This window comes from Eptesicus fuscus, chromosome 15 (assembly GCF_027574615.1).
Source record: "Eptesicus fuscus isolate TK198812 chromosome 15, DD_ASM_mEF_20220401, whole genome shotgun sequence".
Lineage (NCBI taxonomy): Eukaryota > Metazoa > Chordata > Mammalia > Chiroptera > Vespertilionidae > Eptesicus > Eptesicus fuscus.
In genome coordinates, this window is record NC_072487.1 from 1,753,866 (window position 1) to 1,781,805 (window position 27,940).

Consider the following 27,940-nt stretch of genomic DNA (forward strand, 5'->3'; position numbering starts at 1 on the left):
GCTGCGCTCACCAGCTGTGAGCCTGGCTCAGGGCTTCTGGCTGAGCGGGGCTCCCCCTGTTGGAGCACACCCACCACCAGGGGGCAGATCCTGCGTTGAGCGTCTGCCCCCTGGTGGTCAGTGCACATCATAGCGACCAGTCATTCTGCGGTGTGGTCCATTTGCATATTAGCCTTTTCTTATGTAGGATAATAATCGTACATAATAACCAGTGTGAATGCCTGACACCTCTCCAGACAGACACCTACCCAGTCTCCCTTGTGGAGGAAAGCCGTCCTTTCAACTTGAAACCACAGCCTCCCACCCGCTCAGCGTGAGAGGGGCCGTCACAGCCTGTGAAACGTCCCGAGAGCCCCCTAGGAATGCGATTGTTGTCTGTCCAGTGGAATCAGGAATAACAGAGACATGCCATCTTTCCACTTCATTTTTAAAAAAGAATCAGGGGCCAGCCAGAAATCCAGCCCAAAGATTCAGAACATGAACATGTTTCACAGTCACTTTCAGACTGAGCTGCTGTCTCAGTTTTGTCTGAAGTGAGTTCATCTCCTGATGATTGATTGTCTTGTCTCTAATCTTGTGGGGTGTATGTGTTATGGAATTTTAGCATGTGTGTGTGTTTTGTTAATTCCCACTTGAGGATATGTTTTTGTTGATTTTAGAGAGAAAGGAAGGGAGAGAGAGAGAACTATCCATCGGTTCCTCCCATATGTGCCGGACTAGGGATCAAACCCACACCTACGAATGTGCCCAGATCCAGAATGGACCCGCGGCCCTTCAGTGTGTGGGACAACACTCCGCGCAGCTGAGCCACCGGCAGGGCTGTGTGTGGCTTCATCTTAGGAGAGAATAATCCCCAGCCCTTGACCTACATCACACACGCACCCACACACACGTGCACATGCACACATACACGCACACATGTACACGCACGCACACACGCACGCGTCACCACGTATACACCCCCAAACATGCCACCTGCACACCTCACCAGCCCCTCACTCTCTCTGGCTCCTCAGGGCCTCGGTTGCCGCTGAGCTTAGGGCAGCATTTCCAGCCGCGCTCCCCCCCCCCCATCTGTGTTCGGGGTACTTCCCTGGAGGATGTGAGCCCTGGATGGTCTTCCTGCCTCCGAGCGCCGGCAGCGCACTCAGCCTGGCCTTCCGCCTCCTAGGCCGGTGGCTAGCTGCCTCCGAGGGCGTCTTCTGGTGGCAGGAGGAAGGACGGACTTCCTGAGCGTGAATGTGCATCGTGAGTTAGTGAGACGAGATGTGGTTCATGTCAGTGAGTTCACCTACTGCCTGGAGTGTACTTGTAACCCCAAGTCCACACTCACGCACGTCTTGTCGCGCACAGACGTGGGATCGGAGACCTGAATCGCAGCCGCACGCGGCCCAGCGGGGGTTGGAGGAGCGCCGCCTGCCAGCTCCCCGCTCACGAGGCCCTGGGGTCCTGTGACTCCACATGTTGGTGACTTCCCTGTCTAAGGTGCTCAGCACTCAGTAATGGTGCTGAGTGCTGTCCTACGAGAGGCTGCGAGGCCCGTGGAGAAAACCCTCGAGCCAGCCAGCTTCCTCCGGGCGGGGGTGCGGCGTGTGGCACAGTGTGTACTAGCTAGGGCACCTCCAAGCAGAACCCCTGAAACAAGGACCTGCGTGGTTCGGTGGTGCGTGCTAGGGCCGCAGGCTCAGACCCAGCCGTGCCTCTGATCCCGATTCCGTGTTCTCGGCAGCACCCCAGGACGGTTCCTGCGGGGCGTGAGCCTGGGCGCGGGGCTGGGGGAGCAGGCGCCAGCTGCCGGCACGCGAAGGCCGCCCTGAGCTGGCTCCGGTGACTCCCTTTGCAGGTTACTTTCTGAACTTCCTGGAGCCGGTGAACAACATCACCATCGTGCAGGGCCAGACGGCGACTCTGCACTGCAAGGTGGCCGGCCACCCGCCCCCGAGCCTGCGGTGGCTGAAGAACGACGCCCCGGTGGTGCAGGAGCCCCGGCGCGTCATCATCCGCAAGACCGAGTATGGCTCCCGGCTCCGCATCCAAGACCTGGACACGACAGACACCGGCTACTACCAGTGCGTGGCCACCAACGGGATGAAGACCATCACTGCCACCGGCGTCCTGTTCGTGCGGCTCGGTGAGTGGGGCAGCCTGGGCCCCGGCTCGCAGCGAGGGAGCTTCACAGCCGCCCAGGGGGCCCAGCCCGGGACGTCGGTCAGCGTGCCGGGCCCGCACGCCCTGCCCCTCGCACTAGTGAGAACAGAGGAGGGACACGGTGGACACACTGCGCGCAGGACATAATCCCGGTTAGCGGGCAGGTCTTAGGCCACGGTCACGCCTGAGCCCCCACAGGCCTGGCACCTACCGGCCCACGGATCCTGGCCCGGCAGGGGTGGGGAGCCAGCGTGAAGACAGCTCTGTGCTCTGTGCTGAGTACATGGCTGGGAGGAGTGTGTCCCCCTCGCAGCCCCCTTTTGAGAAGGTCCCTGCAATGCCCCAGCCTGTCACAAACCTCAAGCCTCTGTCACTGATTAGGAAAACGGGTCTTGTGAATCCAGGTTAGATGCGGAGAGAGAAAGAGCAAGACAGTGAAACCTACAAAAGTATGTCCAAAAGCCCTGGCCAGTGTGGATCAGTGGTTAGAACGTCCGCTCTCACACGAAAGGGTCTCGGGTTCAATTCCCGGTTAAGGGCAGGGACCTGAGTTGCAGGCTCCATCCCAGCCCTCGTGCAGGAGGCAGTCAATGGCTGTGTCTCTCTCACATCGATATTTCTCTCTCTCTGTCTCACCCCATCCCTCCCACGCCCTCTGAAAAAAATCAATGGAAAAAATACCCTCAAGTGAGGATGAACAACAACAAAAACCACGTAAAACATGTCCAACAGAGAGCGCCCTCCGGGGTGCGGTTCCCTGCTCCCGGCACAACCTCCTGGGGCCGGGGCCAGGGCCTGGCTGCGGCGGCTCCCCCGGGCGCCTTCACCGATGCTGGGTTGGAAGGAAGTTTGAGTCCAAATCATGAAGCATTAATAACATGCTTTCTTTTTCCTTTTTAGGTCCCACACACAGCCCAAATCATAATTTCCAGTAAGTATCTGTTTTCCTCAAACCATTCTCGTTCTCTGAGGGTTCCGTTACGTAAGAATCCAGGTTTAAACTCAGCAAGCACATGTTTTTGCTGAATTTGCTGGAAGTTGGCTGGACTTCACTCGAGGATGGCAGTGCGTCTGCTGTGGCTGGAAAACGATGGCCTGATCCAGTTGGTGTTAGGAAAAATGTCAAAAAACAGATACTGCCAGTTCCTTTCATCTCACGTGGCCCCGGGCGCCTGGCAGAGCACCACACAGGGCCGGCCGCGGGGCACCAGCCTGGTCTTCAAACGCATTTGGAACCAGGGGGCCGTTCTCCCTGAACCCCAGCACCGCCCAGCCAGAGGCGGCCCGGCCCGCTTCCCGCACAGGCCCGGCTCAGAGCTTCGCCAGGTCTGCACGGGCCGTGCACTCAGGCCTTTCCACGCGTGCACCGTGGGGAGTCCCCTCTGGACCCTGCTCTCAGCGTGGCCTGAGGATGGCTCGGCAGGCCTGTGTGCGAGGTTGCAGTGGTGGACTCCTCGTTGCCTCCCAGACGCAGGAGAGCTGCGCCTCCAGTGTTCCGAGGGGACACGCTGTGTGGGCAGCGGCCCCGTTGCACGTCCCTGTCCCCCTGGTGCCGCAGGAACGCTGGCCCACCAGCGGGCATGGGGAGGCCGCTCCCAGCACAGCAGGTGCCCTGGCGGAGAGCAGCTGGGGGAGGGGCTGCTCTCGGGCCCTGCCCAGGCCTTGCTCCTTCATCACGCATGTGCGTAGTGAGGAAAGAAGTTGCACAAAGGGAACATCTACGAGGCTTTAGAAAAGATATGTCATTTCAAACGAGTTATTCTTTTCTTTATTTGTGTCGTTAACTAATTTACATAGTAAGTATATAGCAAACACAGACTATCGTAGAGCAGCGGTCTCCAACCTTTCGGACCTCACGGACCACCAGTGGTTCACGGACCCCTGGTTGGCGACCGCTGTTATCGAGTATACAAATTGACATACATAATTACAGTGCAATTCACTAAATATATAGATATCAAATACATTTACATAAGTTTTATATAAAAGTTCAACAATGTTTTTACACTTACTTTCTTCTCATTTTAAATTATGGGTCAAATCAGCACATTTGTCCAAATAGTTCGGGCAGTTCTGGCAGAGTGACAGTTCACTGGTCCCGTCCCTCGGGCCTGAGCCCAGGCCCCGTGGCCAGGTGGGTGTGCAGGCGCGGCCTCTCCGCCCTGGGACACGTGGGCCCAGAGAGACACCGCACCACTCGCTCCCTCTTCTGCATACCTGGTAGGATAGTGAACTGCCGGGACACTTTACATCCCCCTGGCCGCACCCACAGGCCGCCCCTGCACTGGCCTTCTGCATGTCCACGCCCTCACTGGCCCCGAGGCCTTGTGCCCTGGACGGGGGACAGTCTCCCTCGGGGACTCTGAAGAGCAGAGCCTGGCGGGCACACCTGTGCACACGTCGCCTCCCCGCCACACCTGAGAGGACCCGCTGCTCCTGTCCCCCATTAGCCCACGTCTGTCTGCCCGCTCCCTTCCGCTCGCTGCCCCTCTGAGTGCTGGCACCTGTCACCCTGCCACCCTGAGTGCTCGGCATGACCCCCGGCTCCTCCTGCCTCTGGCAGTGTCTCTTCATAGTCCTTGCCTGTTGCCCTTACATCATTTTTGGTGATTTTTAATAATTATTCATCTACTTCTTGATAACATAGAAATTTAAATTTTCTGTCTCTTGTCAATAATTATATGGGTTTTCATGTGTCTTATTAAGGAACACCCTAATTTTCTTGAAATATTCTGATAGTATTTTGATTGGAATTGCAATGAATTTTTAGATAAATTTGGGGAAAATTAATATTTAATTGAATTGTCAAGGACCACTTCCTTCATGCTTTAAACTGTCCTTTTTCCCCTAACATTTATTTTGAAAAACGTCAAACAAATGGAAAAGTAGGGAGTTTTGTAGTGATCATCCAGGCGGACACCTGCCAGCTGGCCCTGCGTTACGGTACTTCCACCTCCAGCGTCCTTGCTCCTTCCCGCCCGCCTCCACCCAGCAAGCTGTCTTTTCACTCACTTCCCAAGGTGCAGATGTCTGTGCACTCCCTGCGGCGTCCCAGCATGGGGATCATTAGCGAGTTCATGTCTGCACATTCTGTTTCATTTGTGAGTTAACCTGCGTACACTGAAATGCGCACATCTTGAGTATTCCATTACCAAGGTCCGCCCACTGCGGAGACCTCTGCAATCCAGCCCTGGCCGGGCCCGGCGAGGCCCATCCCGGGAGGCCAGGTGACCTCGTCCTCGCCCCTCCTCCGCTGCCAGCCCCTGTCTGGTGCTGTTGTGCCGTGGATAGTTCTGTGTTTTAGAGCTCGCAGACACGCAGCCACAGCACAGAGCCTCGCGAGCCTGGCTTCCCGCACGGGGCATCGCCTTCAAGAAGCCTCCGGGCTGCGTGACAGCAGGGCACTGTGTCCGCTGGGCCCGCGGGCACCCGCTCCCGCTGGCATGAACGTGGGGGACTTCTCACACGGGGGTTCGTGGACATAAGCATCTCTGCTAGGGAAGTGCCTTGGGGTAGAACTGCTGCTTATAGGGTCTGTGCATGCTGTTCTGTAAGAGACACCGCCTTCCCTCGAGGGGCCGCGCCCTGTGCACTCCCGGCGACAGGGAGAGGTTTCGGGGCTGCGCGCACTCACAGTAGTGGGTCCGGTCCGTCTTTGTAACGGGAGCCCTTCGGTGTGTTATTCCGGGAATACTTAAGGTTCCTACACTGTTTGGTAAGTTTTAACTCTTTGTTACTAACTTCTAAAAAATTACTTTGATCGGTCACTTTAATTTCAAACAAATCTGTTTGACATGGTGGCCCTCCCTCCGAATGCCATTTTGGCTGCATCCCCTGGCCCCAGGGACACGGGCTTTCCGTTTCCTGTTCTTGTTGAATTTTATCAGTGTATTGGGGAGTATTTTACTTTGGATAATTTGTTAAAGGTTTTCTTTGTGACCAATTAGATATGTTCAATTTTTGTGAATATGTCCTGTTGTTTCAACAAGTAAGTGTTTTCTGGTGGTGGCCACACATACCTTGATTTACATATTAGATCACGTATGTTAAGTGTGTTATTAAAATCAGCTATTTTCTTTGTCACATGGGTTACAGATATCTGAAAGTATGTGAAAGTCCTCCGTGCTCCTTCGGGATTTGCCACTTCCCACCAGCTGTCCATTTTTGAAGGTGCCTGCGTGTCCTTCAGGCCTGGAGGCTGGGGCTGCATGGCGTTGCTGTGTTTTGTTTTGAAGTCGCTATTAACGCTTTCCCCTTGAGTTTCCTCTGCCAGAGTGATCCCCCCCCCCCCCCCCCCCCCCCCCCCCCCCCCGCCGCTTTCTCTTCGTTTGCATTTGCGGCCACTTCTCTTACTCCTCCTGTTCCACGTTCCCCGGCCTTTTTGCATCTGTTTTATGTGGGTATCTTATAAGTAGCCTATGGTACATGTTTTGGAGGCTGGTAAGGAGGATTTCCAATCTGGAAGTTCAGTTGCTCCATGCAGGCTTTTCTCATGTTCACAGATGTGTGCACAGCACTCGTTGCACTGGGAGCCCGCCCCGTGCCGGCGTCTGTGCGCCTGAGAGTGAGGGAGTCTGCTCACTGGCGTCTGCCGGCGCCTCCTTGTCCCGTGGGCGAGAGACCTTGGGGGTCGGAGGCCTGGGACGGATCTGCAGGCGGCACCCTCGCGGAGCACTGTCCTCACCCGTGTTTCCAGCAGGTGGTGGTGTCAGAACTTCAAATGTTGCCAATGACTCGGGGTCCAGTAGTAACTTACAGTAATTTTACATTAGATTTGACCAGTCAGTGAAGAACATGTTTTTGTTGATTTAATACCCATTGAAGTGCCTGTTCACATGCAGTTTACCCTCCTTGTTTGAGGATTTCATACCTGCAAATTCTGTTACGTCACTACAGTGTCTGTACCCCCACGGCCACGCTCGGTGTTTTCCCGGCACGAAGGGAATGTGCAGAGCGCTCTCCCAGGGCTCGGCCCGGCGGCGGCCCGGCGGCGCGGGCCTTCTTGCTGGCGGTCTGCTTAGTGTTAGGCTGGTGGTGGTGGTTTTGCTGTTGAAATGGCCCCAGCAGGTGCGGAAGTGCAGCCCTGCTCCTGCGGGAGAGGCCAAGGCCCAGCTCCACTGGCCAGGACCACAGCGTCAGTGACAGCAGAAGCACACGGACCAGGGGTGTGATGGCTGATGAGATGTCGGACCACTGCAGTAAACTGTGTTTTTCCACTGGGAGACATGGCTCAGTATTTGCTAATTCGGTGTTTACAGTGTCTTTATAGAAGACTCGAGGCCCAGTGCACGAAATTCGTGCACAGGGGGAGGGGGGCCGGGGGCGGGGAGGGCATCCCTCAGCCTGGCCTGCACCCTCTCGCAGTCCCGGAGCCCTCAGGGGATGTCCGAATGATGGTTGATTTGCATATTAGCCTTTTATTATATAGGATAACCACAAATAACCAGAATGGCCTGTATTTTGTTCATATTTCATTAGGATATTTGTCTTTTCCCTATTGATTTGCAGGAGTTTTAGAATGTCTTCTAGGTATAATTGCTACATAATTTCCTCTGGAAGGGATTTCATACTGGTGTAAGCGAGGGGCTGGGCTGCTCTCCATATCGACAGGCTGGCCCTTGGGCACCACCGAGTGAGTGGCGCACGGGGGTCAGCGAGTGGACCGTGGCCTCTGTGGTTAGGGGCGCTTCCGGCCCCGCAGATGCGCTTCAGGACTCACTCCACCAGCAGGTCCCTGCCGGAGCCACAGCCCAGGGTCCTGACGGGAGCGTGTGTCTGCCTCGCTGCACACTGTGGACGGAATGTCTCCCTGCTACTGTGGGTGGCGTTTCCCCCCAAATTCATAAATATGGGGCTGTCTTATAGTGAGGGCCTTAAGGAGGTAATTAGGTTACATGAGGTAGGTCCTAAGGGTGGGGCCCTGATCTCTCTCTCTCTCTCTCTCTCTCTCTCTCCCCCCCCCCCACCTGAGCATAAGGGTGGGGCCCTCCCCTTCTCCCCTCCTCCCCAGCATAAGGCTGGGGCCCGCTCCCTTTGCCAAGGGAAGACGCAGCAGGAGGGGGGCATCTGGGAGCTGGGAACGGGATAGACGAGCAGTTTGATGTTGAACTCAGCTGCCAGGGATGTGAGATCAGTGCCTGTGGGTGACCCGTGTGTGGTGTTGGGTAGGGCGGCGCTGCCTAGTGCAGCTGCCTGTTACTGTGTTACTTTCCGAGTCACCTGGACCGCTGCCGGCACTGCTCCAGGCGAGTTTTGTCTGCGTCTGTTTCACTGGAGTTGCGTGGAGCTGGGTCTTTGCATTTCCTCCGTCAGGTGCAGGGTGGTGCGGAAGTTTTTCTCCTTCGGACATACCAGCTACGTTGCATGATGGAGTCCCGTTGCTAAGTGACTTCAGAGCTCCAGACAAACTGCCCTCGCCAGGGGGCTGTCCCTGCAGAACTGTGTGACCGCTAACGGCTGGCAGGTGCGCCTTGTAGCCACGCACGCCCGGGGCAGCCGGCTTTCTGTGCCCCGGTTTCTCTCCCCTTGACTGTCTCCGTGGACTGACCTCGCCTCTGTGATGTCTCTGGAAGTTGCCCACAACGGAGACAGAAAGGAAAACAGTGGGCTGGACGAAGACCCACTCCCAGCTCTCTGCTGCGTCCTGGGATCTTGGCGGCCAGGCCTGGGCTGGGCCTCCCCGCGGGCAGTTTCCTAGGAGACGTCCGGCAGCCACAGGCCCAGGGGAGGGCGGACAGCGAGCAGGTGGCGGGCTGTCCTGTGTGCGGTCCTCAGATTGGGCTCCCTGCTGTGGGTTCTGAACTTGGACAGGAGTGGCCGGGTGGCTGAGCCCTCCGCCGCTGCCCCTCTGCCCGCTGCCCCACGGCCCCGTGGACACAGCATTTGTGGGACATGATGCGTGTGCTGGGAGATGTGGGAGGTGGAAATCCTCAAAGGCTCAGGGAGTTCCCACCATTTAGAAATTGTTTCCTTCCACCCCCGGGGGTGAGGTGAGGGGGTGTGAGTGAGAGGCCGTTCCCCCACAAATGTGGCTCAGAGACAGCGATTATAGCTCACCCAGGCCGGTGCGCAATGCCCAGGGTCATTTCCTATTTCATGTGTGCATTTCATCCTCTGCTCTTCCAAAGAGTGGTTCCTTTTCACGGTTACAGAGCCTGCGCACACGGGGGGTGCCTGGTGGTCTGGAGGAGGGTGTGGGTGTGGGTGTGGGTGTGGGTGTGGGTGTGGGGTGGTGCAGGGCCGGTGCTCTCTGAAGCCTGGGCATCAGGCTCCCTGCTGCCTGAGCTGTCGCCTGGGCCAGCCGTGGGTCCCACAGAGCTTCTGCACAATTAAAAGTTATGTTAACTATCAACTTCTGGGAAACCGTAATCTTCCTTGGGGCGACCTGGCTGGCAGAGGGGGAAGTTAGGGGTGACCAGGCAGGCAGGCAGGCAGGTGAGCAATTAGGAGCCAGCAGTTCAGGATTGTGAGAGGGATGTCCGACTGACAGTTTAGGCCCAATCCCGGCAGTCACACATCCCCCAAGGGATCCCAGATTGGAGAGGGTACAGGTTGGGCTGAGGGGAACCCCCCTACCACCACCTCCGTGCACGAATTTCGTGCACCACGCCTCTAGTTCTGTATTTACATTTGCATATCAATTTTAGAATCAGTATGTCAATTTCTACAAAAGTGCCTTGTGGGATGTTGTTTAACTTTTAATTTTGAAATAATTTCAAACCTGCAGAAAAGTTGCAAAAGTAGTAATAAGTAGCCCCATTATGCTCTTTACCCAAGTTTACCAATTTTTATATTTTTTCCCATTTATTTCCTCAACGCACATCTGCAGTTAGCCACGTGAGAGGATGTCCATCCATCACACTCCTCTGCCCCTTCGTGCTCTGCTGTGTGCCCCCTGAGGTCAGCGGTCTTTCCTCGCAGACCTACAGCTTCAGATTCAGGCTGCGTCTCTGAGTGGCCATTCATTCTCCAAGTTCTTCTGCTGCCCCCGCCGTGCTATGTGGGTCCCTCCCCCCAGCACAAGACCCCCAGGCCGCTTTAGTGTCAGGTCAGATGGATAGCACATGGCTCTCTGTCTCGGAGTGGGCAGGGGGTGGTTTTTAAAGGTTGAAGCACCAGCTCTGGAATGTCTCTTATTTTGCTGAGTGCAGTTTGCTCTTGTTTTGTGGAGCACATGGCTGTTTGATCAGGAGGCATATTGGTCTGCCGTGTCCTAGGACATTCTTGTCCAGTATTTTTATCCAGGTGACGCTGGCCTTGTAAAATGAATTAGGAGGTATCCCTTACTCTTTTATTTTCTGAATGAGTTTGTGTAAAATTGCTGATGTTTCTTCCTAAAACGTTTGACAGAATTCACCAGTTTCTGTTATTTGGAGCTAGAGTTTTAATTGTGGGAAGATTTTTTATTACAAACAACTTCAAGTAAGAGATACAGGGCTATTCTGAGTTTTTATTTCTGTTGGCACTAATTTTGATGTGTGTGTTTTTCAAGGAATTTGACATTTTTTTCTAAGTTGTTGGGTCTATGTTCATATACTTATTATAAGTATATTATAAGTTCATAATACTTATTATCTTTTAATATTTGTTAGGGTCTTTGGTAATGTCCCCTGTGCATTCCTGACATTGGTAATGTGTGTTTTCTCTTTTCCTTAATCAGTTTTTCTAGGTGCTAGCAATATTGTTAGGTTTTTTAAAAAACCATCTTTTGGTTTTATTGATTTTTCTATTGTTTTCTACTTAATTGACTTCTGCTTTCATCATTAACATTTTCTTATAATTCAGGTTTAATTTTCTTAAGGTGTAAAACCTTATTTAATTTAAGTGTTTACAGCTATTAATAGCTATAAATTAATCTCTGCTTTTTAGCTGCAGGCTATCATGTTTTTATTTTTTATAATTTATATTTTCACATTCCATTTAAAACTAGAGGCCCGATGCACAAAGATTCATGCAAGAATGGGCCTTCCTTCCCTTGGCTGCCGGCGCCACCTTTTCGCTCCAGCCCAGAGCCGCCTTTCCGCCTTCCCATGCTGCCCAAAGGTGCAGAGTGGCTGGGGCGGTGTGGAACACCTGCATCATCGCGACAACACAAGCGTCCCACTCTGCCCCCCGCCGCTCAGTGTGCAAATTAACCTGCCATCTTTGTTGGGTTAATTTACATACTCACTCCTGATTGGCTGGTGGGTGTCACGAAGGTACGGTCAATTTGCATCTTACTCTTTTTATTAGTGTAGATTATACTTAATTTTCCTTGTATTTTCTTTTTTGAGCCAAAAGGTTATCTAGAAATATGCTATTTAATTTCCAAATATTTGGAGAATTTCTAAATATATTTTGTTATTGATTTCGAATTAACTTCTGTGTGATCAGAGATTTACGGTTTCAGTTCTTTTCAACTTATTACTGTGTGGTGAGCGCGAGCGCGTGGTCCTTCTGGGTGAGCGCGAGCAGTGGTCCTTCTGGGTGAGTGCGAGCGCGTGGTCCTTCTGGGTGAGCGTGAGCAGAGGTCCTTCTGGGTGAGTGTGAGCAGTGGTCCTTCTGGGTGAGCGTGAGCAGTGGTCCTGGGTGAGCGTGAGCAGTGGTCCTTCTGGGTGAGTGTGAGCAGTGGTCCTTCTGGGTGAGCGTGAGCAGTGGTCCTTCTGGGTGAGCGTGAGCAGTGGTCCTTCTGGGTGAGCGTGAGCAGTGGTCCTTCTGGGTGAGCGTGAGCAGTGGTCCTTCTGGGTGAGCGTGAGCAGTGGTCCTTCTGGGTGAGTGTGAGCAGTGGTCCTTCTGGGTGAGTGTGAGCACGTGGTCCTTCTGGGTGAGCGTGAGCAGTGGTCCCTCTGGGTGAGTGTGAGCAGAGGTCCTTCTGGGTGAGTGTGAGCGCGTGGTTCCTTGCAGTTCCTTGAAGTCTGGGCTGCGAAGCCTGACATCTCCATCGTCTTCGGGTGGATTTCTCTTGGCCACGGGTTATATTGTGCTGGTTTTCCATGTGTCTGGTAATTTCTTATCGTAGCCATGACATGGTGGTTTATACTCTAGATTTTACCTTCCTCTGAGGAGTGTTTTGCTATAGCAGCCTATTAGATCACTGTCAGGTCACCGGCAGCTTATGGAGTGTAGCTTCAGACTTTGTTACAGTGATTTATTCCAGTTTATTCTCTGTGCTTTTGCTGTGCCTCCTCTCCCCCACCCATACCCCACACTCCAACTAATCTGAAATATGGCTTCCTCTCCTTCACTCATTTACCTTCGACGTTCCCTTTCATAAGAACAACAATTATGGAATGGTTTACCACTTTTAACAAAACCAATGAGGGGGAATGTTAACTTCCTACACAATATGTAACTGCATCTGAATTTTGACACTGATTACTTTTCAACCTCAAAGGAAGCTTACTTTCCTTTAGGGCCATTCATTATTTATATCCATGAATTTCCTAAGCTTTTCTGGAAACTAACTTTTATGTTTAACACGTACAAGCTGGGGAGACGGTTGGCCGTCGGCCCACCATGTCCTCGGTCCCTCCTGAAGGACATGCTGTCACAACGTGATGGCCTTTCCTCCATCCAGGACCCTCCTGCTCTCCTGTGGCTGTGTCCTGCACCACGTGGTGGCTGTCCTGCCCTCCCTGGCTGCGAACTGACGTGTGCGCTTCTTTCTCACCTGCCATTAGACTCTGGGTCAGTGCCTTGGGCATGTGGATTTCCAGAACGGGTCTCGTAGCTGGGCGTTCTGGAGTTGGTGAGCGTGTCCCCCGTGGCTGACGGGTTGGTCGATGGCGCTGTGCCCAGAACTTACCTGTGGCCCCCGAGGGACTGGTCTCACAGATGTTCTTCAGCTCTGTCACTTCCCAGAGTTCCCAAATGCGCCAGGTAAAGAGAAAGCATAATTCCGTTTGAAAATGTCAAGTAATTCCCACTTGTTTTCTTAAAATTTAATAACCTGAAGGATCTCATTTTCCAACTACTTCTTTATGTTTTGGACATTTTCTAAAATTCAGATTGGAAGCCACTTGAATGAGTAAGCTGTGGGTGAGCCTTGGGCCCCTTCCAGCCTGTCCGCCCTGCCCCCCTTTGCTCTTCCCATCCTGGGGGCACCTCAGCTGCAGCCAGGGAGGAGCCCACCCAGGGAGGAGCCCACCCAGGGAGGAGCCCACCCAGGGAGGGGCCCACCCAGGGAGGGGCCCACACAGGGAGGGGCCCACACAGGGAGGGGCCCACAGTGAGGGAATAGGTTCCATTCCTTGACTCTTGAAGCAGAGAGAAGTCACTCTTCCTGGGATGCCCCATGGGACTGCCCGGATGGAACTCGTACCCTAGGTGTAGGCGACGGACCTCTTCAGGATTTTCCTGGTAGAGCAGCCATGTGCCCTGCACCCAACCTGCACGCCGATGCCTCGCGCACCGCCGGCATTGTGGACGGCACCTGTGTGGGTGTGTCTGGCCATGGCGGCTCCGGGTGTGTATTGTGAGCACACGTGCTTGCCTGTTTGAGCGATAGTTAAGGGATCCTTGACCCACAGCGGGGATGGCCGTGAACCGGAGGGAGGGCTTCCGCCTCTTGACGCCAGAATCTCCTGCCTCGGTTATTTTTGGCTCCAGATAGTTTCTCTGGAATCTTTTCTTCAGGGACAGAGAAGGCAGCAGAAGGGGGAATCACTGAGGGCAGAGCCGGGAAAGGTGCCCAGGCACTCCTGTCTCCGCTGCCACGCGCCCCGGATCTCACACTGAGCCATCAGGCGAGGTGCACACAGCACGCTCCCACTGGGGTCGCTGACATCCGTGAGGGGTGCAATGGCAGGTGTTGCACATGATGTTTCAGATGATGAGCAAGTGGCAGGTTTGCTTGAAAACAAGCAACTGGGTGACAGGCCTGAGCCCTGTGCGAAGCTTGCCCTCGAGCCCCAGCCCCGCTCCTTCCCTCGCAGCGACAGCCGCCTGTGTCTGCTGCGGCCGGTCCCTGGCTCCTGGAGCACCGAGGACGACTTTCACTGGCGTCGGGGCCTTAGTGCGACCTCGTCAGCGGGGGCAGACCTGCACGGCCGTTCTACAGAGAACAACTTAAGACCAACAGGGTCTGGGAAGGCCCGACGGCAGGGGTGGGTGGGGTGGGGGCTTTGGGGAGTCTCCCTTTCTGTCCCCCATATTTCCACACGTGGTCTGCTGTCTACACAGCAGGGACAAGGTGGTCGTCACCTTCTGGAGACAACGCTGAGAGCCAGACTTCTGGGAATCCCCCATGGCTCCTCCATTTCAGCGTTCTCTCCTGCACTCAGGGGCAGAGGGCTGCCCACGAGCATCGTTCCCACCGACGCCGTGCGGCTGGCAGCCGTGTCCAGGGAGGGGCGGGCGGACGCTCTCTGATGGAACGTGTTCCAGTTGAACTGTCTGTATTGGGCCATGGACATGGACGTGGACCCATCAGAATCCATTTCACTCAGTCCTCCCTGCCCCCCTAGGAGGTGCTGGGTTTTAATCAAGTTAATAGACGTTATTTTTTGGAGAAGTTTTAGGTTTGCAGAAAAGGTGAACATAAAGTACAGAGTGTTCTCATTGGCCCCCTCATCTGCACACCCGGTTTCCCCGTTAGTACATCCTGCCTTAGCGTCCCCGTCGCTGAGCGGCGGATGCAGCGGTACTGACTGCAGTCTGGCACACTCACTGTCCCCGTCGCTGAGCGGCGGATGCAGCGGTACTGACTGCAGTCTGGCACACTCACTGTCCCCATCGGTGAGCGGCGGATGCAGCGGTACTGACTGCAGTCTGGCACACTCAGTGTCCCCGTCGGTGAGCGGCGGATGCAGCGGTACTGACTGCAGTCTGGCACACTCAGTGTCCCCGTCAGTGAGCGGCGGATGCAGTGGTACTGACTGCAGTCTGGCACACTCAGTGTCCCCGTCGGTGAGCGGCGGATGCAGCGGTACTGACTGCAGTCTGGCACACTCAGTGTCCCCGTCAGTGAGCGGCGGATGCAGTGGTACTGACTGCAGTCTGGCACACTCAGTGTCCCCGTCGGTGAGCGGCGGATGCAGCGGTACTGACTGCAGTCTGGCACACTCAGTGTTTCCGTCGCTGAGCGGCGGATGCAGCGGTACTGACTGCAGTCTGGCACACTCAGTGTTTCCGTCGCTGAGCGGCTGATGCAGTGGTACTGACTGCAGTCTGGCACACTCAGTGTCCCCGTCGCTGAGCGGCTGATGCAGTGGTACTGACTGCAGTCTGGCACACTCAGTGTCCCCATCGCTGAGCGGCTGATGCAGTGGTACTGACTGCAGTCTGGCACACTCAGTGTTTCCGTCGCTGAGCGGCTGATGCAGCGGTACTGACTGCAGTCTGGCACACTCAGTGTTTCCGTCGCTGAGCGGCTGATGCAGTGGTACTGACTGCAGTCTGGCACACTCAGTGTCCCCGTCGCTGAGCGGCTGATGCAGTGGTACTGACTGCAGTCTGGCACACTCAGTGTTTCCGTCGCAGAGCGGCTGATGCAGCGGTACTGACTGCAGTCTGGCACACTCAGTGTTTCCGTCTGAGCGGCGGATGCAGCGGTACTGACTGCAGTCTGACACACTCACTGTCCCCGTCGGTGAGCGGCTGATGCAGCGGTACTGACTGCAGTCTGGCACACTCACTGTCCCCGTCGCTGAGCGGCGGATGCAGCGGTACTGACTGCAGTCTGGCACACTCAGCGTCCCCGTCGGTGAGCGGCGGATGCAGCGGTACTGACTGCAGTCTGGCACACTCAGTGTCCCCGTCGGTGAGCGGCGGATGCAGCGGTACTGACTGCAGTCTGGCACACTCACTGATGGGCACAGGTGCGTGCTGTAGACTGGCTTTCTGTGCTGTGTGGTTTGCCCAGCGTTACAGCGTCACACACACTCGCTGCATGTCTTACATTCCCTGCGCTCTCCCTGTGCGTCCCTGGCATCGCTGGTCGTTTCCTGTGTCCGTGTTCCGCCTTTTTCAGAATGTTCTGAAGTTGGAAGCACACAGCAGGCACCTTTCAGAGCGGCTGCGTTCACTTTGCAATGCGCGTTTCGGTCCGCAGTGCCATTGCTGTTGTCGCTGAGTGATCTCCCCTGTCTGGACGGGCTGCTGAGGGCATCGCGGATGCGCCCACGTTTTAGCGATTCCGGGTGCAGCTGCCGTAAACCTCGGTGCGGGTTTGTGTGGACATGAGCTCTCCATTCACGTGGATAATTACAAGGAGGAAGATGGCTGGATCCTAAGATGCCAGGTTTAAAAGGGAAAATTCTCCGGGGCACTGGGCAGCCTCCGGCGCGCTTACCAGCTGCGTGTTTCCCCAGAGACGACGACCACGAGGACGGGTTCTGCCAGCCGTACCGGGGCATCGCCTGCGCGCGCTTCATCGGGAACCGGACCATCTACGTGGACTCCCTGCAGATGCAGGGGGAGATCGAGAACCGGATCACAGGTAGGAGCCGCGCGCCTGTCCCTGCCGGGCGGCGGGCGTCTGGTGGGCTCCATGGCTCCTGCAACAGAGAGGGCCCTTTAGAAGCGATTGCAGCGGCCGCCATGGTTTGCCCGGAAATGCTCCTCCCCTGTGTGCATGTGAACTAGCGAGTGTGGGCGGGGGGAGTGGGTTTCCTACACCCGCTGGGCTGGCGTGTGGTGCGGAGCCCTCGGGCGGGGCCCCACCCCGGCGCTGGCTGGCCTCGCCTCGCCTCTCGTGACTGCCCCCTTGGAGCTGGGCTGGGGGAGAAGGTGCAGGGGCCTGATTTCAGCTGTTGGGGGAGAGGTTGCAGGCCACGGGCAGTGCCTGGGGACAGTGCATTGAGCTCAACCCGAGTCCCCTCACCTCCCGGGGGCACTTGGAAGCGCGAGAGCGGGAGCCGGTCATTGCCACGAGGCTGCCCACGCTCTGTCCCAGGGGTCACTGTCTGCGGGGTGGTGAGCCCTCAGCACACGGGCTTTCACGTGTTGACACGGGTCTTCTTGGGGGAAACCCCTGGAGAAGTGAGAAAATGCATTGAACTCTGCGGAGCTCTTCCCTGCAGAGCGAGCGGGAAGCAGGCGAGTCTCGGGGAAGTTAACTGGCTGCTCTCCATGGTAGTTTCTGACCTCCGCTGCCCCACAGCCTCCCCGCCGCCTCCCCGCCGCCTCTGTGCTGGGCCGGGAGCGGCGGGGCAGCCTGCCCACAGGGGGGCAGAAACCCACGCAGGTGTCACTGAAATGCCTTCCACACTTCCAACTCTGGCCTTGCCTTTTACCCTCAGTCTGGAGGGTCTAAGGTCATGGTCACAGAGGGTCTGCCTGGCCCATCGTCCCAGAGCCCCCTGCGGACAGGGCCAGGGTGGGGCCTGCAGTCCCTTGGTCCAGCGGTGAGAATGGTTTGAAAACCTTACTGTTTCCCACTGGAAACGTCTTTATGCCATTTAGAGCAGCACTCCTCAACCTTTGGACACAACACACAGTAAAAGGTGCACTTTGCATCTTGACTTAGCGTGCGCACACACGTGTTTCAGAATTGAATGTGTTGCAGGAGACAGCAGTCGCACCAAGAGGTCACCCCTTCGACTCCCCGTCAGGCACATGCCCAGCTTAAGGCTCGGTCCCCAATAGGGAGCATGCAGGAGGCAGCCAATCAGTGTTTCTTTCTCATCAATGTTTTTCTCTCCCTCCCTCTCCCTTCTTCTCTATCTAAAAGTCAATAAAACATTAAAAAAAAGAAAAAGTTTGTCACACCCTTAACGTGAGCCAAGCACTCTAACACCCTCTGCTCTAACTATCTTCTAAAATGCTAGCCTCAGACTCCAGAATTAACTTTACAGCCCACCAGTCGGCAAACACTGATTCAAGGCCCAAGGTTGCCCCTCGGTTATTTCTTCAGGAATCGTTTGAAGAATTAAGCAACAGGGCTATCTAATCAGCCTGATTGACAGCAGCTGTTAGGTACAAGTTTGGAACGCGGGGTCTCTAGATGGATGGGTGGGTTTATGAAAGGACAAAGTGAGGGCGCTCTAGATTGCCTGGCTCCGGCGGCACTCGGCGTGGTGCTCCGTCTGGAGAGCGCTCACACTCATCCAGGCCCGGGACTCGGGGCTCCCCACAAACGGGCTCCCCGGAGCCTTCCGAGTGCCGTGCAGGGCGTGGGTGGGAGTAGCCCGGACAGGAGCTGTCCGGCTCCCAGCACCTAGAAGCACACTTTCAGAAAGAAGCCCTCCCCGGAGATGTCTGGGCGGGGGGACAGATCCTACAAGGGTCAGCATGACAGCCTACCCGCCCACCACCCCAATGAAACGCCCGTTTGCTCTCTCGGCAGCCGCCCTCCAGGCAGCCACCGCTCCACGGGGTGGGGCTGAGCTGCACACCTGGTTCTTGGCCTCTCTGTTCCTCAGCTGTGCCAGCAGCCAGAGTGGCCAGGAGGACGGAGGCCGGAGGAGCCGCACAGCGCAGAGGGCTGGCGGGAGCAGGGCCCGGCGTGGCCACGGCTGTTGCCTCCGCCTGGGCTGTCCTTCCCCTGCTATTCTATAGGCTCCCTGTGGGCTTTCGTTCCCCGTGCGTCTCCGCAGCCCACTTGGCAAATACAGACACGGGTCCAGGCAGGGGCTGCGTGAGCGGATTTCCTACCGTAACCAACCCGCAGGGCCCAGCCGCCTGCCCTGGAGCCTGCCTGGTGCCTGGTCCCTCCTGCGGCACTGGGGCCAGCAGCGCTGCCTGCTGGACAAACGGGGCAGTACAAGTGGGTGGAGCTGGGCATCCCCAGGACTGAATTCCAACCTCCCCGCCTTGTGTAGGGAGGGGGCTCTCTCTTTTGCTGTCCAAGGTCAGATCCTTAGCAGCAGGTGCTTCGCAGGTCAAGGTGGGTGGACCTTCTGGCTGGTGCCTTCCTTTGGGCCCCCCCTCCAGCCCCTCGTTCCTCCATGCCAGGCGTCAAGTTCTTCCTCTGGACTGCTTCGGCCCCATCACTCCATCCTGGCACGTCTTGCCCCTCAAAAGCAAACCTACAGACCCCCTCCGAGGGCTGCTTCTCTGCTCCTTCTCACAGACCTCGCCCTGTGCACGCCCGCCCTCTGCCACGCCTCCCCTCGCTGCCAGCACCCGCCCCAGGCACCCCTCCTCCGCTGCTCCCGCCCACGCCTGCGCGTTGCCCAGGGCAGCTGTCCTTGCACACTCGCTCAGCTCCGCCCCCACGGAGGCCTCCCCCGGCTGCTGTGACCTTGCCCGAGGGCGGGAATGCAGAGTGAGGCCGGGCCCTTATGCGCCCTCCGCAGCCTCTCCTAGTAGAAGCCGCCCCCCCGCCGCCCCCGGGCCTCACGGAGCCCCAGGCTCTAGCAGGCCCACGGATGTGGCCCCTGGGTCCGCAGTGGGCGCTTCCTGTCGCGAAGAAGCACCAGCTGGGTGGTGTCCCGGGCCTAGTTCCCCTTCTCTTTTGTTCTGCCTTTGCCGGAACCTTCTGTCTGGTTCCAATCAGGCGGCTCGTGTTCCCGGGCTCAGCCCCTGTCCCGTGAGAGCCTTGGGCAGTGAAGCTGGGGTGGGCGCTGGTGGGCAGTGGAGGGGCACCGGCAGGCAGGCAGGGCCCACCGCTGACGGTCTCCTGCTTCCGCAGCCGCCTTCACCATGATCGGCACCTCCACGCACCTGTCGGACCAGTGCTCCCAGTTCGCCATCCCGTCCTTCTGCCACTTCGTGTTCCCGCTGTGCGACGCGCGGTCACGGGCGCCCAAGCCGCGCGAGCTGTGCCGCGACGAGTGCGAGGTGCTGGAGAGCGAGCTGTGCCGCCAGGAGTACACCATCGCGCGCTCCAACCCGCTCATCCTCATGCGGCTGCAGCTGCCCAAGTGCGAGGCGCTGCCCCTGCCCGACAGCCCCGCCGCCGCCGACTGCATGCGCATCGGCATCCCGGCCGAGCGGCTGGGCCGCTGTGAGTCCCCGCCCAGGGCCCCTCCGTCCAGTAGGGCCTGCGGGAGGGCTCCAGAGCGGGGACCGGTCAGCTCCAGGCCACCGCGCTGGCCCTGCCTGTCCTGGGGGCGCCAGTAAGTCACCGCCTCTCTGAGCCTCGGACGCCGTTCCCTGCGGAGAGGCTGGTTCCTTCCTTAGGCCAGGGGTTCCCCGAGTGGGCGGGGCTCCTCCAGACACGGGGAGCCTGCTCCCAGGCCTGCTGCGCTCCCCAATCCTGGGCTTACTCGGTGTGACATCAGCCAAGTTGCGTAAACATCCTTTCCACCTGTTACATGCGAATAGTAACTACTAACCCCAGGCCTGGCTCGGAAGGGGGGGCTGGAGGGGCCTGAGGGGGCTCCCCCACCCCCCAGGTGGAGCTGAGCCTGTGCTCCCTGGTGAGGGGGTCTGGGGGTGGCCAGCCTGGCAGCCCCTCCCCCGCACAGTGTGGCTTTGCTTCCAGAGCCGGTGAACACGAGGCCGGCCGAGCTCATGCTGGAGTGGGGGTGCGGGGTGTGGGTCCCAAAGGTGGTTCCAGGGCCATGGAATCACTTCCGACAGCTTTTCTTCTCCATGTGTCCTGGTGCACCCCAGTTTAATTGCTGAGTTTGGGGCTTCGTTGAGTTACTGTTTTCATGCACAAGCCTCTGTCCTTGGAGACTCCAGTTAGAGTGCCTGCGGGCCGGCTGGCTCGTCCTGAAGCGCTGAGGTGCTCCCCGAGCGGCTGCTGCTCTCGGTCGGCTCCTAACCTCTCTCCCCTCTCAGACCATCAGTGCTACAACGGCTCGGGCACCGACTACCGAGGGACGGCGAGCACCACCAAGTCGGGGCACCAGTGCCAGCCGTGGGCTCTGCAGCACCCCCACAGCCACCACCTGAGCAGTGCAGACTTCCCGGAGCTCGGCGGGGGGCACGCCTACTGCCGGAACCCCGGAGGGCAGATGGAGGGCCCCTGGTGCTTCACGAAGAACAAGAACGTGCCCATGGAGCTGTGTGACGTGCCCCCCTGCAGTAGGTTCTCTCTGTTGCGTGCACTTGGTTCGCCCTGGCCCAGGGGCTGTGCTGTCCGCCCCTCCATGGCCACGATCGCTTGTTCTATGTAAAACTGTCGCTGGTTATAAAAGTAATAGCTGGTCATTATAGCACGTTTTAAATCATAGAAACGTCCGAAGAGTCATGTGCAAGTCCCCTAATTTCCTCACTGTTTGCATTTGGGTCCTGCCAGCCCTTTTCCTGTGCATGGTCCTGGGACATTCAGTTTGCATCTTGCTTCTCCATTAACGTTATTATGTGGCATTTCCTAGTGTTAGCTGGGGCACAGGGAGGCAGCTCCTCGCCAGGGTCTGACCAAGGCCTGCCTGGCCTGCTGGCTCCCACGCAGCTCAGCAGAAAGAGAAAATTAGAACTTACATCTCTTACCCATGGCCCTGCAATTCTCTGTTAGGTTATGGAAAGGAGAAGACCTTGGCGTTAATGGTTTAGACTTAGCAAACATTATCATCCTGTATTCCAACATTCACTTCCCACCAGCTCCACTCGGCTGGATCCCTGAGATTGGGCTGCTCCTGAGTTTTCCATTTTGGAGCCTGGAGTAGAGTGTTGGAGGAAAATTACCAGGAGAAGATTGATCAAGAGGTCATGGGTGAAGCACACCCAGGCTCACCAGCTGCCCGGGGCCTCTGCTGGCAGCGGTGAGGCTGGCCTCCACCTGCAGCGATGGCGGGGCCTGCCTCCACCCCGCACACTGTGCTGCGGGCCCAGACCCGGCACTGCCCCCGCTCAGCCGCTCAGCACACCAGCAGCATGCTCACTGCGGAGTAAATGTCAGGAGTGGAGATGTCAGTTAGATTTCTGCACAGTAGGCTGTGGAGTGCTACAGGGTCTGAGAGTGCCCTGCAGGGTGTGCATGATCTGCTCAGGAGCAGGAGCAAGTTGCAGGCCATTAGCTGTGTTCTGTCCCCCTCTTACCTCCTTTCTCTTCCCTTTCTGTTTACAGAAAAACAAAAAGAAAGAAAGCTGTGTGTGTGCGCGTGTGTGTGTGCATGTGTGCACATGCACATAAGCCCTATATTTCGGGGTGAAGTTTGGGGAAGATGCACATCAAACTTGTAGCAGTGATTTCCCATGAATTACAGATACATTAAAATATAAAACGTTTTTATAACGAGCAGTTATTACTTTTATAGTTAAAACAAAATCAAAACATAAAGGAAAAGTATGTTCTTTGGCTCAGCAATTGCAGGGATCTTATATTGCAGAAATATTTGCAGTTAGAGGGCAGAAATGCAAGGATGTTTGTTACAGAATCACTTGTAACGGCTGAATAAGAAGCGGACGAGTTGTTTGTGGTGATACACAGGCCGCCAGGGGGCGGCCGGAGCTGTCCGTCCTGAGAGCAGCACCGGGGTCCATTTTTCTGCCACAAAACCAGAAGCGGGATGTGGACGATGTGACTCTATGAACTCAAACTTCTATTTAGGAAACGGATGCTTCTTTGTATAAAAATAGTTGATATTGTTATTCCATGTTCAACTTAAAGTCTGCATAGAAAGTCAGGGGGACAGCAACCTCCTGGCGTGGCACAGCCTTTGGTGACGTGGGTTGTTAGGAATAGTACAGCTGTTAACACGCAGGGGTTCCTTTGTGATTTTGTTTGTTTATTTTTGTTAATCCTCTCCCGAGGATATTTTCCCCATTGATCTTTAAAGAGAGTAGATGGGCGGGGCGGGGGGGGGGGGCGGTGAGAATGGTTGCCTCCTGCACACACCCTGTCTGGGACCAGGATCGAGCCTGCATCTGACGTACGTGCCCCTGACCGGAATCGAACCCGAGATCCCTGTCTGCGGGCACACTAACCACTGAGCCAAATCGGCTGTGTGTGATTTTAAAAAGATAACGATAAAATAAATGTCACACTCGTGTTTGGGCGGGCTCACACCTCCGAACGTGGCCTGAGGCTGTGGATTCTCCCCAGGCCTGGGAGTGAAAATTGAGTCTGCACTGCCCGCCCCTGGAGGCCCGGAGAGTCCTGTGTGGCCTCATTTCGTTCGGGAGCCAGGAGGCCAGGCTGGGTCTGGGACGAGGTTGTGTGACTGTAGTGGCGATAGAGGTGGATTAGCTCCTCCAGAGACTCTGTTGGCCGGAAACCACTCGTCACCTTTCAGGTGGAGAGCTCACTGTCCAGCAGTCACAGGGCACGCCCATGTGCTTACTCTGGGCCGCTGCTCCTGGCCCTGCGGGGGAGGCAGCGCTGCTCCCCTCCTGGCCCTGCAGGATGGCGCTTCCGGATTCTGCGCCCCTGCTGCCTGGGTCCCCGGTCGGTGGGTGCCACTTACTAGTAAATGCTCATCTAGTCATGGTCCTAAGAGAACATGCTGATGTTAAAAATGTGGCCATCCTAATGTGAGGGATGAAGAGCAGGTCATTTCTAACCCAGTCCTGAGCTCCCTTCACTGAGGATGGGTTTCCTGAAGATGAACCCGGGGCGTCTCCAGGGGGCTGCGCAGGAAAAGCGGGAGCTCGGGGCCACCTGTGGGTGCCCGCATTCCCATTGCTCCCGGGGTGCTCAGGGCGGGTCGCCGATCCCCGCGGGCGTGCCGTGTGCATCGCCCGTGCTTTTCAGGTTGGGTTGCAATTTTGTCCTCCGGGCAGCTGACCCGATACCCCCTGTGCTTAAATGTTGTCGGAGGTGGGAGGGGCTGTTAAAGGCGATGTTTTCTGAAGCTCACGGATGCCTTGCCGCCCGCAGGCCCCCAGGACGGCAGCAGGATGGGCATCCTGTACATCCTGGTGCCCAGCATCGCCATCCCCCTGGTGGTCGCCTGCCTCTTCTTCCTGGTCTGCATGTGCCGCAACAAGCAGAAGGCGTCGGCCGCCTCGCCCCCGCGCCGGCAGCTGATGGCGTCGCCCAGCCAGGACGTGGAGCTGCCCCTCATGGGCCCGCACAAGCAGGTCTCCGCCCCTCCGCCCGCCCCGGCCTTTCTGCCCCTGCTCCACGCTCACCTCTCACCTCTTCACCTGCCTCTCGTTCTGCTGTTTCTCTGAGACCCGTCAGCCCGGCCCGGAGGACGCGCGGTGGGCGTGGAACTCGGCCGGCAGCGGCTGCGGAGCCACCCAGCCGCCCTCACGCGGAGCTTCCGCTGTGCCCCCCCCCCCCCCGCACCAGGAGGCTCGCAGGGCCCCACCCCCTGAGGTCAACAGGGCAGTTTTCAGGGGCTGGGGCTGTTGCCTGCTCAGTTTGGGGGGGGTGGCTGGTTTGCTTGGTTGCGATTTTCAGGGGAGGATGGAGCAAACAGTTCGGTAGAGGAGGTGGGTACAGCGCCCACCGCAGGGGGTCAGGGTGGTGAGCACCAAATCGCAGAGCCAGGCCGTCCCTGCTGCTCCGCCGCTCTGCCTGGGGGGCCGTCGCCGTGCTGAGGGCCACGGACTCAGAAGGGCGGGGCTCCTTCAGCTGTTTCCAGGGGCCACGTAGTGTTCAGGGCGGGGGTGGGTGGCTGCACCGCAAGGGGGACACGGAGCCCCCTGGGGCCAGGGAAGCTCCCAGAGGATGGGGCCAGACAGACACAGAAGGGGTGAGAACCGTAGAAGCCGAGAGGTGCAAGGCTCGCATCGATTTCACTCACGTGCTTCCGTCAGAAATTGCCTAATTGAGAATGTGATTGAGAGGAAGCCCCAGCAGAGCAGCTGGTCCGGCTCTGAAAGGGCGGAGGTCACGGCGCCCACCTGGGGCTGGAGAGAGCCAGGTTCTCCCCGCGCTGAGCAGTGTGGCCTGGGCTCCTCGGAGCACGGAGCACGCGTGGGGAGGAAAGGCCCTGGGCGCCACAGCCGGGACAGGGCGCGGTGAGGGCGCTGGCGCTCCGCTTGGTTAGCCTGGAGCGACCCGGTGTGCACACCCCCGCTGCCTGGTGTCGGCTGTTCCTGGGCGTCATTTGCAGCCTGATTAGGGTCCGTGGGCGGTTTCAGGCAGCTCGTGCCAGAGGGCGTGCTTCAGAGCAGAGAGCAGTGGGGGCAGGGAGCCAGGAGCAGCAGGCCAGCAGGTGCCCCCCCCCCGAACTCCCCTCCTCCCTCGGTTGCAGTGGCAGGAACGCCTCACGGGTCCTCTTCCCGCAGGCCAAGCTCAAGGAGATCAGCCTGTCCTCCGTGAGGTTCATGGAGGAGCTCGGGGAGGACCGCTTCGGGAAGGCCTACCGCGGCCGCCTGCTGGGCCCTGCACCCGGGGAGCCCGCCCAGGCCGTGGCCATCAAAACGCTGAAGGACAAGGCGGAGGGGCCGCTGCGGGAGGAGTTCCGGCACGAGGCCTTGCTGCGCGCGCGCCTGCAGCACCCCAACCTGGTCTGCCTGCTGGGCGTGGTGACGCAGGGCCAGCCGCTCAGCATGGTCTTCAGCTACTGCCCGCAGGGCGACCTCCACGAGTTCCTGGTCATGCGCTCGCCGCACTCCGACGTGGGCAGCACAGACGACGACCGCACGGTGAAGTCGGCCCTGGAGCCGCCTGACTTCGTGCACGTGGTGGCGCAGATCGCGGCCGGCATGGAGTACCTGTCCGGCCACCACGTGGTGCACAAGGACCTGGCCACCCGCAACGTGCTCGTGGACGACAAGCTGAGCGTGAAGATCTCGGACCTGGGGCTGTTCCGCGAGGTGTACTCGGCCGACTACTACCAGCTGCTGGGCAGCGCGCTGCTGCCGGTGCGCTGGATGTCGCCCGAGGCCATCCTGTACGGCAAGTTCTCCGTGGACTCGGACATCTGGGCCTACGGCGTGGTCCTGTGGGAGGTGTTCAGCTACGGCCTGCAGCCCTACTGCGGGCACTCCAACCAGGACGTGGTGGAGCTGGTGCGCGGCCGGCAGCTGCTGCCCTGCCCCGACGACTGCCCGGCCTGGGTCTACGCCCTCATGGTGGAGTGCTGGAGCGAGTTCCCGGGCCGCCGGCCGCGCTTCAAGGACATCCACAGCCGGCTGCGCGCCTGGGGCGGCCTGTCTGCCTACACCAGCTCCGCGCAGACCTCGGGCGCCAGCAACGCCACGCAGACCAGCTCGCTGAGCACCAGCCCCGTCAGCGTGAGCAACGCCCGCTACGGGGTCCCCAAGCCCAAGGCCCCGCCCTTCCCGCAGCCGCAATTCATCCCGGTGAAGGGCCCGATCCGGCCCCTGGGGCCCCCTCCACAGCTCTACATCCCCGTCAACGGCTACCAGCCCGTGCCAGCCTACGGGGCCTACCTGCCCAACTTCTACCCCGTCCAGATCCCCCTGCAGATGGCCCCGCAGCAGGTGCCCGCCCAGATGGTGCCCAAGCCCGGCTCGCACCACAGCGGCAGCGGCTCCACCAGCACCGGGTATGTGACCACCGCGCCTTCCAACACGTCGGTGTCGGTGGCCGAGCGGGCGGCGCTGCTGGCGGAGGGCGCGGAGGACGCGCGGGATGGCCCTGAGGACGGCGCCCAGAGCCCCGTGCCCGAGGCCGCGGAGGAGGAGGACGGCTCCGTCCCGGAGACCGAGCTGCTGGGGGACAGTGACCCCCTGCAGGTGGAGGAGGCCGAGGCCCAGCTGGAAGCCTGAGGGTCGGGACTGCGGGGCGCTCGCTCCCTCGCTCGTGGGGCACTTCAGCCCCCCGAGAAGTGAGCCCCGGCGCCCTGCCCGGCCGGTTGGCGCCCCGGCAGGTGAACCACTCGGCCGCGTGCTGCGCCCAGAGCTGCGCGGAGGCCAGCCTTCGCTCTGAGCCAGTGGCGCCTGGTGAACGTGACAGGTCGTCTGCATTTCCCCGCGGAGGGGTCGTGGGCATGGCCTGTGTGTGCAGGGGACGGTGGCGTCTTCCGCCTTGGTGCAGTGGATCCAATGTCGCGAAACTTCCGGACAGCAGGCCTGGCCAGGCAGCCGCTGGTGGCGGATGGAGGAGCTGCTTTCTCGCCGCTGCCCGCCAGTTTCAGCCCCTTCAGCCCCTCGCTTAGCGGGAACAGGGCGCTGCCACCCGCCAGGCCTGGTGAGCAAGGCTTCTGGAACCTGAGTCCCATTTCTAAACACAATGTGCCTTAAAACACCAATGCGATGTTGTATTTTGTGAAGTGGTTTTAGTCGCCGTGTGTGTGTGTGTGTGTGCCCACTCGCCTGGCTTCCAGGGGAAGTGGTGCTGGGTCCGGAGGAAGCGATGTTGTGAGAGCACAGTGCTGTTTGTCTTCTCGGAATCCTGCACAGGACTTAAATGTAACTTATGTGGGTTTTGCAGGCCATTTTCATCGAAGTATTTTGACGTTAAAATGACTTAGTAATTTAACTGTTTACCTACCCACCTGGGATGCCACCTGATTGTATTTGGCTGCTGTTTGTAGCGATGTGAGAGGTCCGTTCATTTCAGAGCTCCTGTGAGAAGTGTAGGCGCCGCGGACTGGGGCAGCCGGTGGAGCCAGGCCTGCAGGCGCCACGGACTGGCACAGCGCCGCCTGTGACTCACACCGGGTGTAGCCAGTAAAGGACAGCCACGCTTGCGGCTCCGCAGGCTGTGAGGATGTCAGGCATCTGGTAGTGCCGGGAGGGGGTGCCCACTGGTGGCCACGCGGGCTGAGCCCTTTGCAGCCTGGGGGGCTGGCCTGGAACCTCGAAATCATGTGCATGTGGATGTACGTTGGCCAATAAATGACGGAAACCAGTCCCGTTGCTTTCTCTGTGAAGGTTTGGGGTGAATTGACTGTTGCTGACCTGAAGTAGGTCTTTGGTTTTAAACTTGTTCCCTCCTGAGGTCCCAGGACCCCTCTTTAGACCCGGAGCTGGTTCTCACCAGAGCCCTGGGGCAGGAGGCCAGGGCTGTGCACGCCTGCAGGCGGCCAGCTGAGCCCAGTCACCTGGGGTCAGTGGCTCCAGGGCTTCCAGTCAGGGTTGGGCACGGTGGCAGCCACACCTGGGGGAGGCCTGGGGA

General features: G+C 58.1%; 1 protein-coding gene across 1 annotated transcript in view; it reads left to right on the top strand.

Annotated features, from left to right (window-relative positions):
* Positions 1 to 27,665, top strand: part of ROR2 (receptor tyrosine kinase like orphan receptor 2) — a 212,579-nt gene extending 184,914 nt beyond the window's left edge. Inside the window, exons 3-9 of the mRNA XM_054727483.1 lie at positions 1,844 to 2,131; positions 3,049 to 3,079; positions 16,437 to 16,564; positions 19,700 to 20,014; positions 20,797 to 21,042; positions 23,780 to 23,982; positions 25,141 to 27,665. Of these exons, the coding sequence (XP_054583458.1) occupies positions 1,844 to 2,131; positions 3,049 to 3,079; positions 16,437 to 16,564; positions 19,700 to 20,014; positions 20,797 to 21,042; positions 23,780 to 23,982; positions 25,141 to 26,589 (2,660 nt within the window). The 3' untranslated portion in view covers positions 26,590 to 27,665. The remainder of the gene's footprint in view (positions 1 to 1,843; positions 2,132 to 3,048; positions 3,080 to 16,436; positions 16,565 to 19,699; positions 20,015 to 20,796; positions 21,043 to 23,779; positions 23,983 to 25,140) is intronic.
* Positions 27,666 to 27,940: the final 275 nt, after the last annotated feature.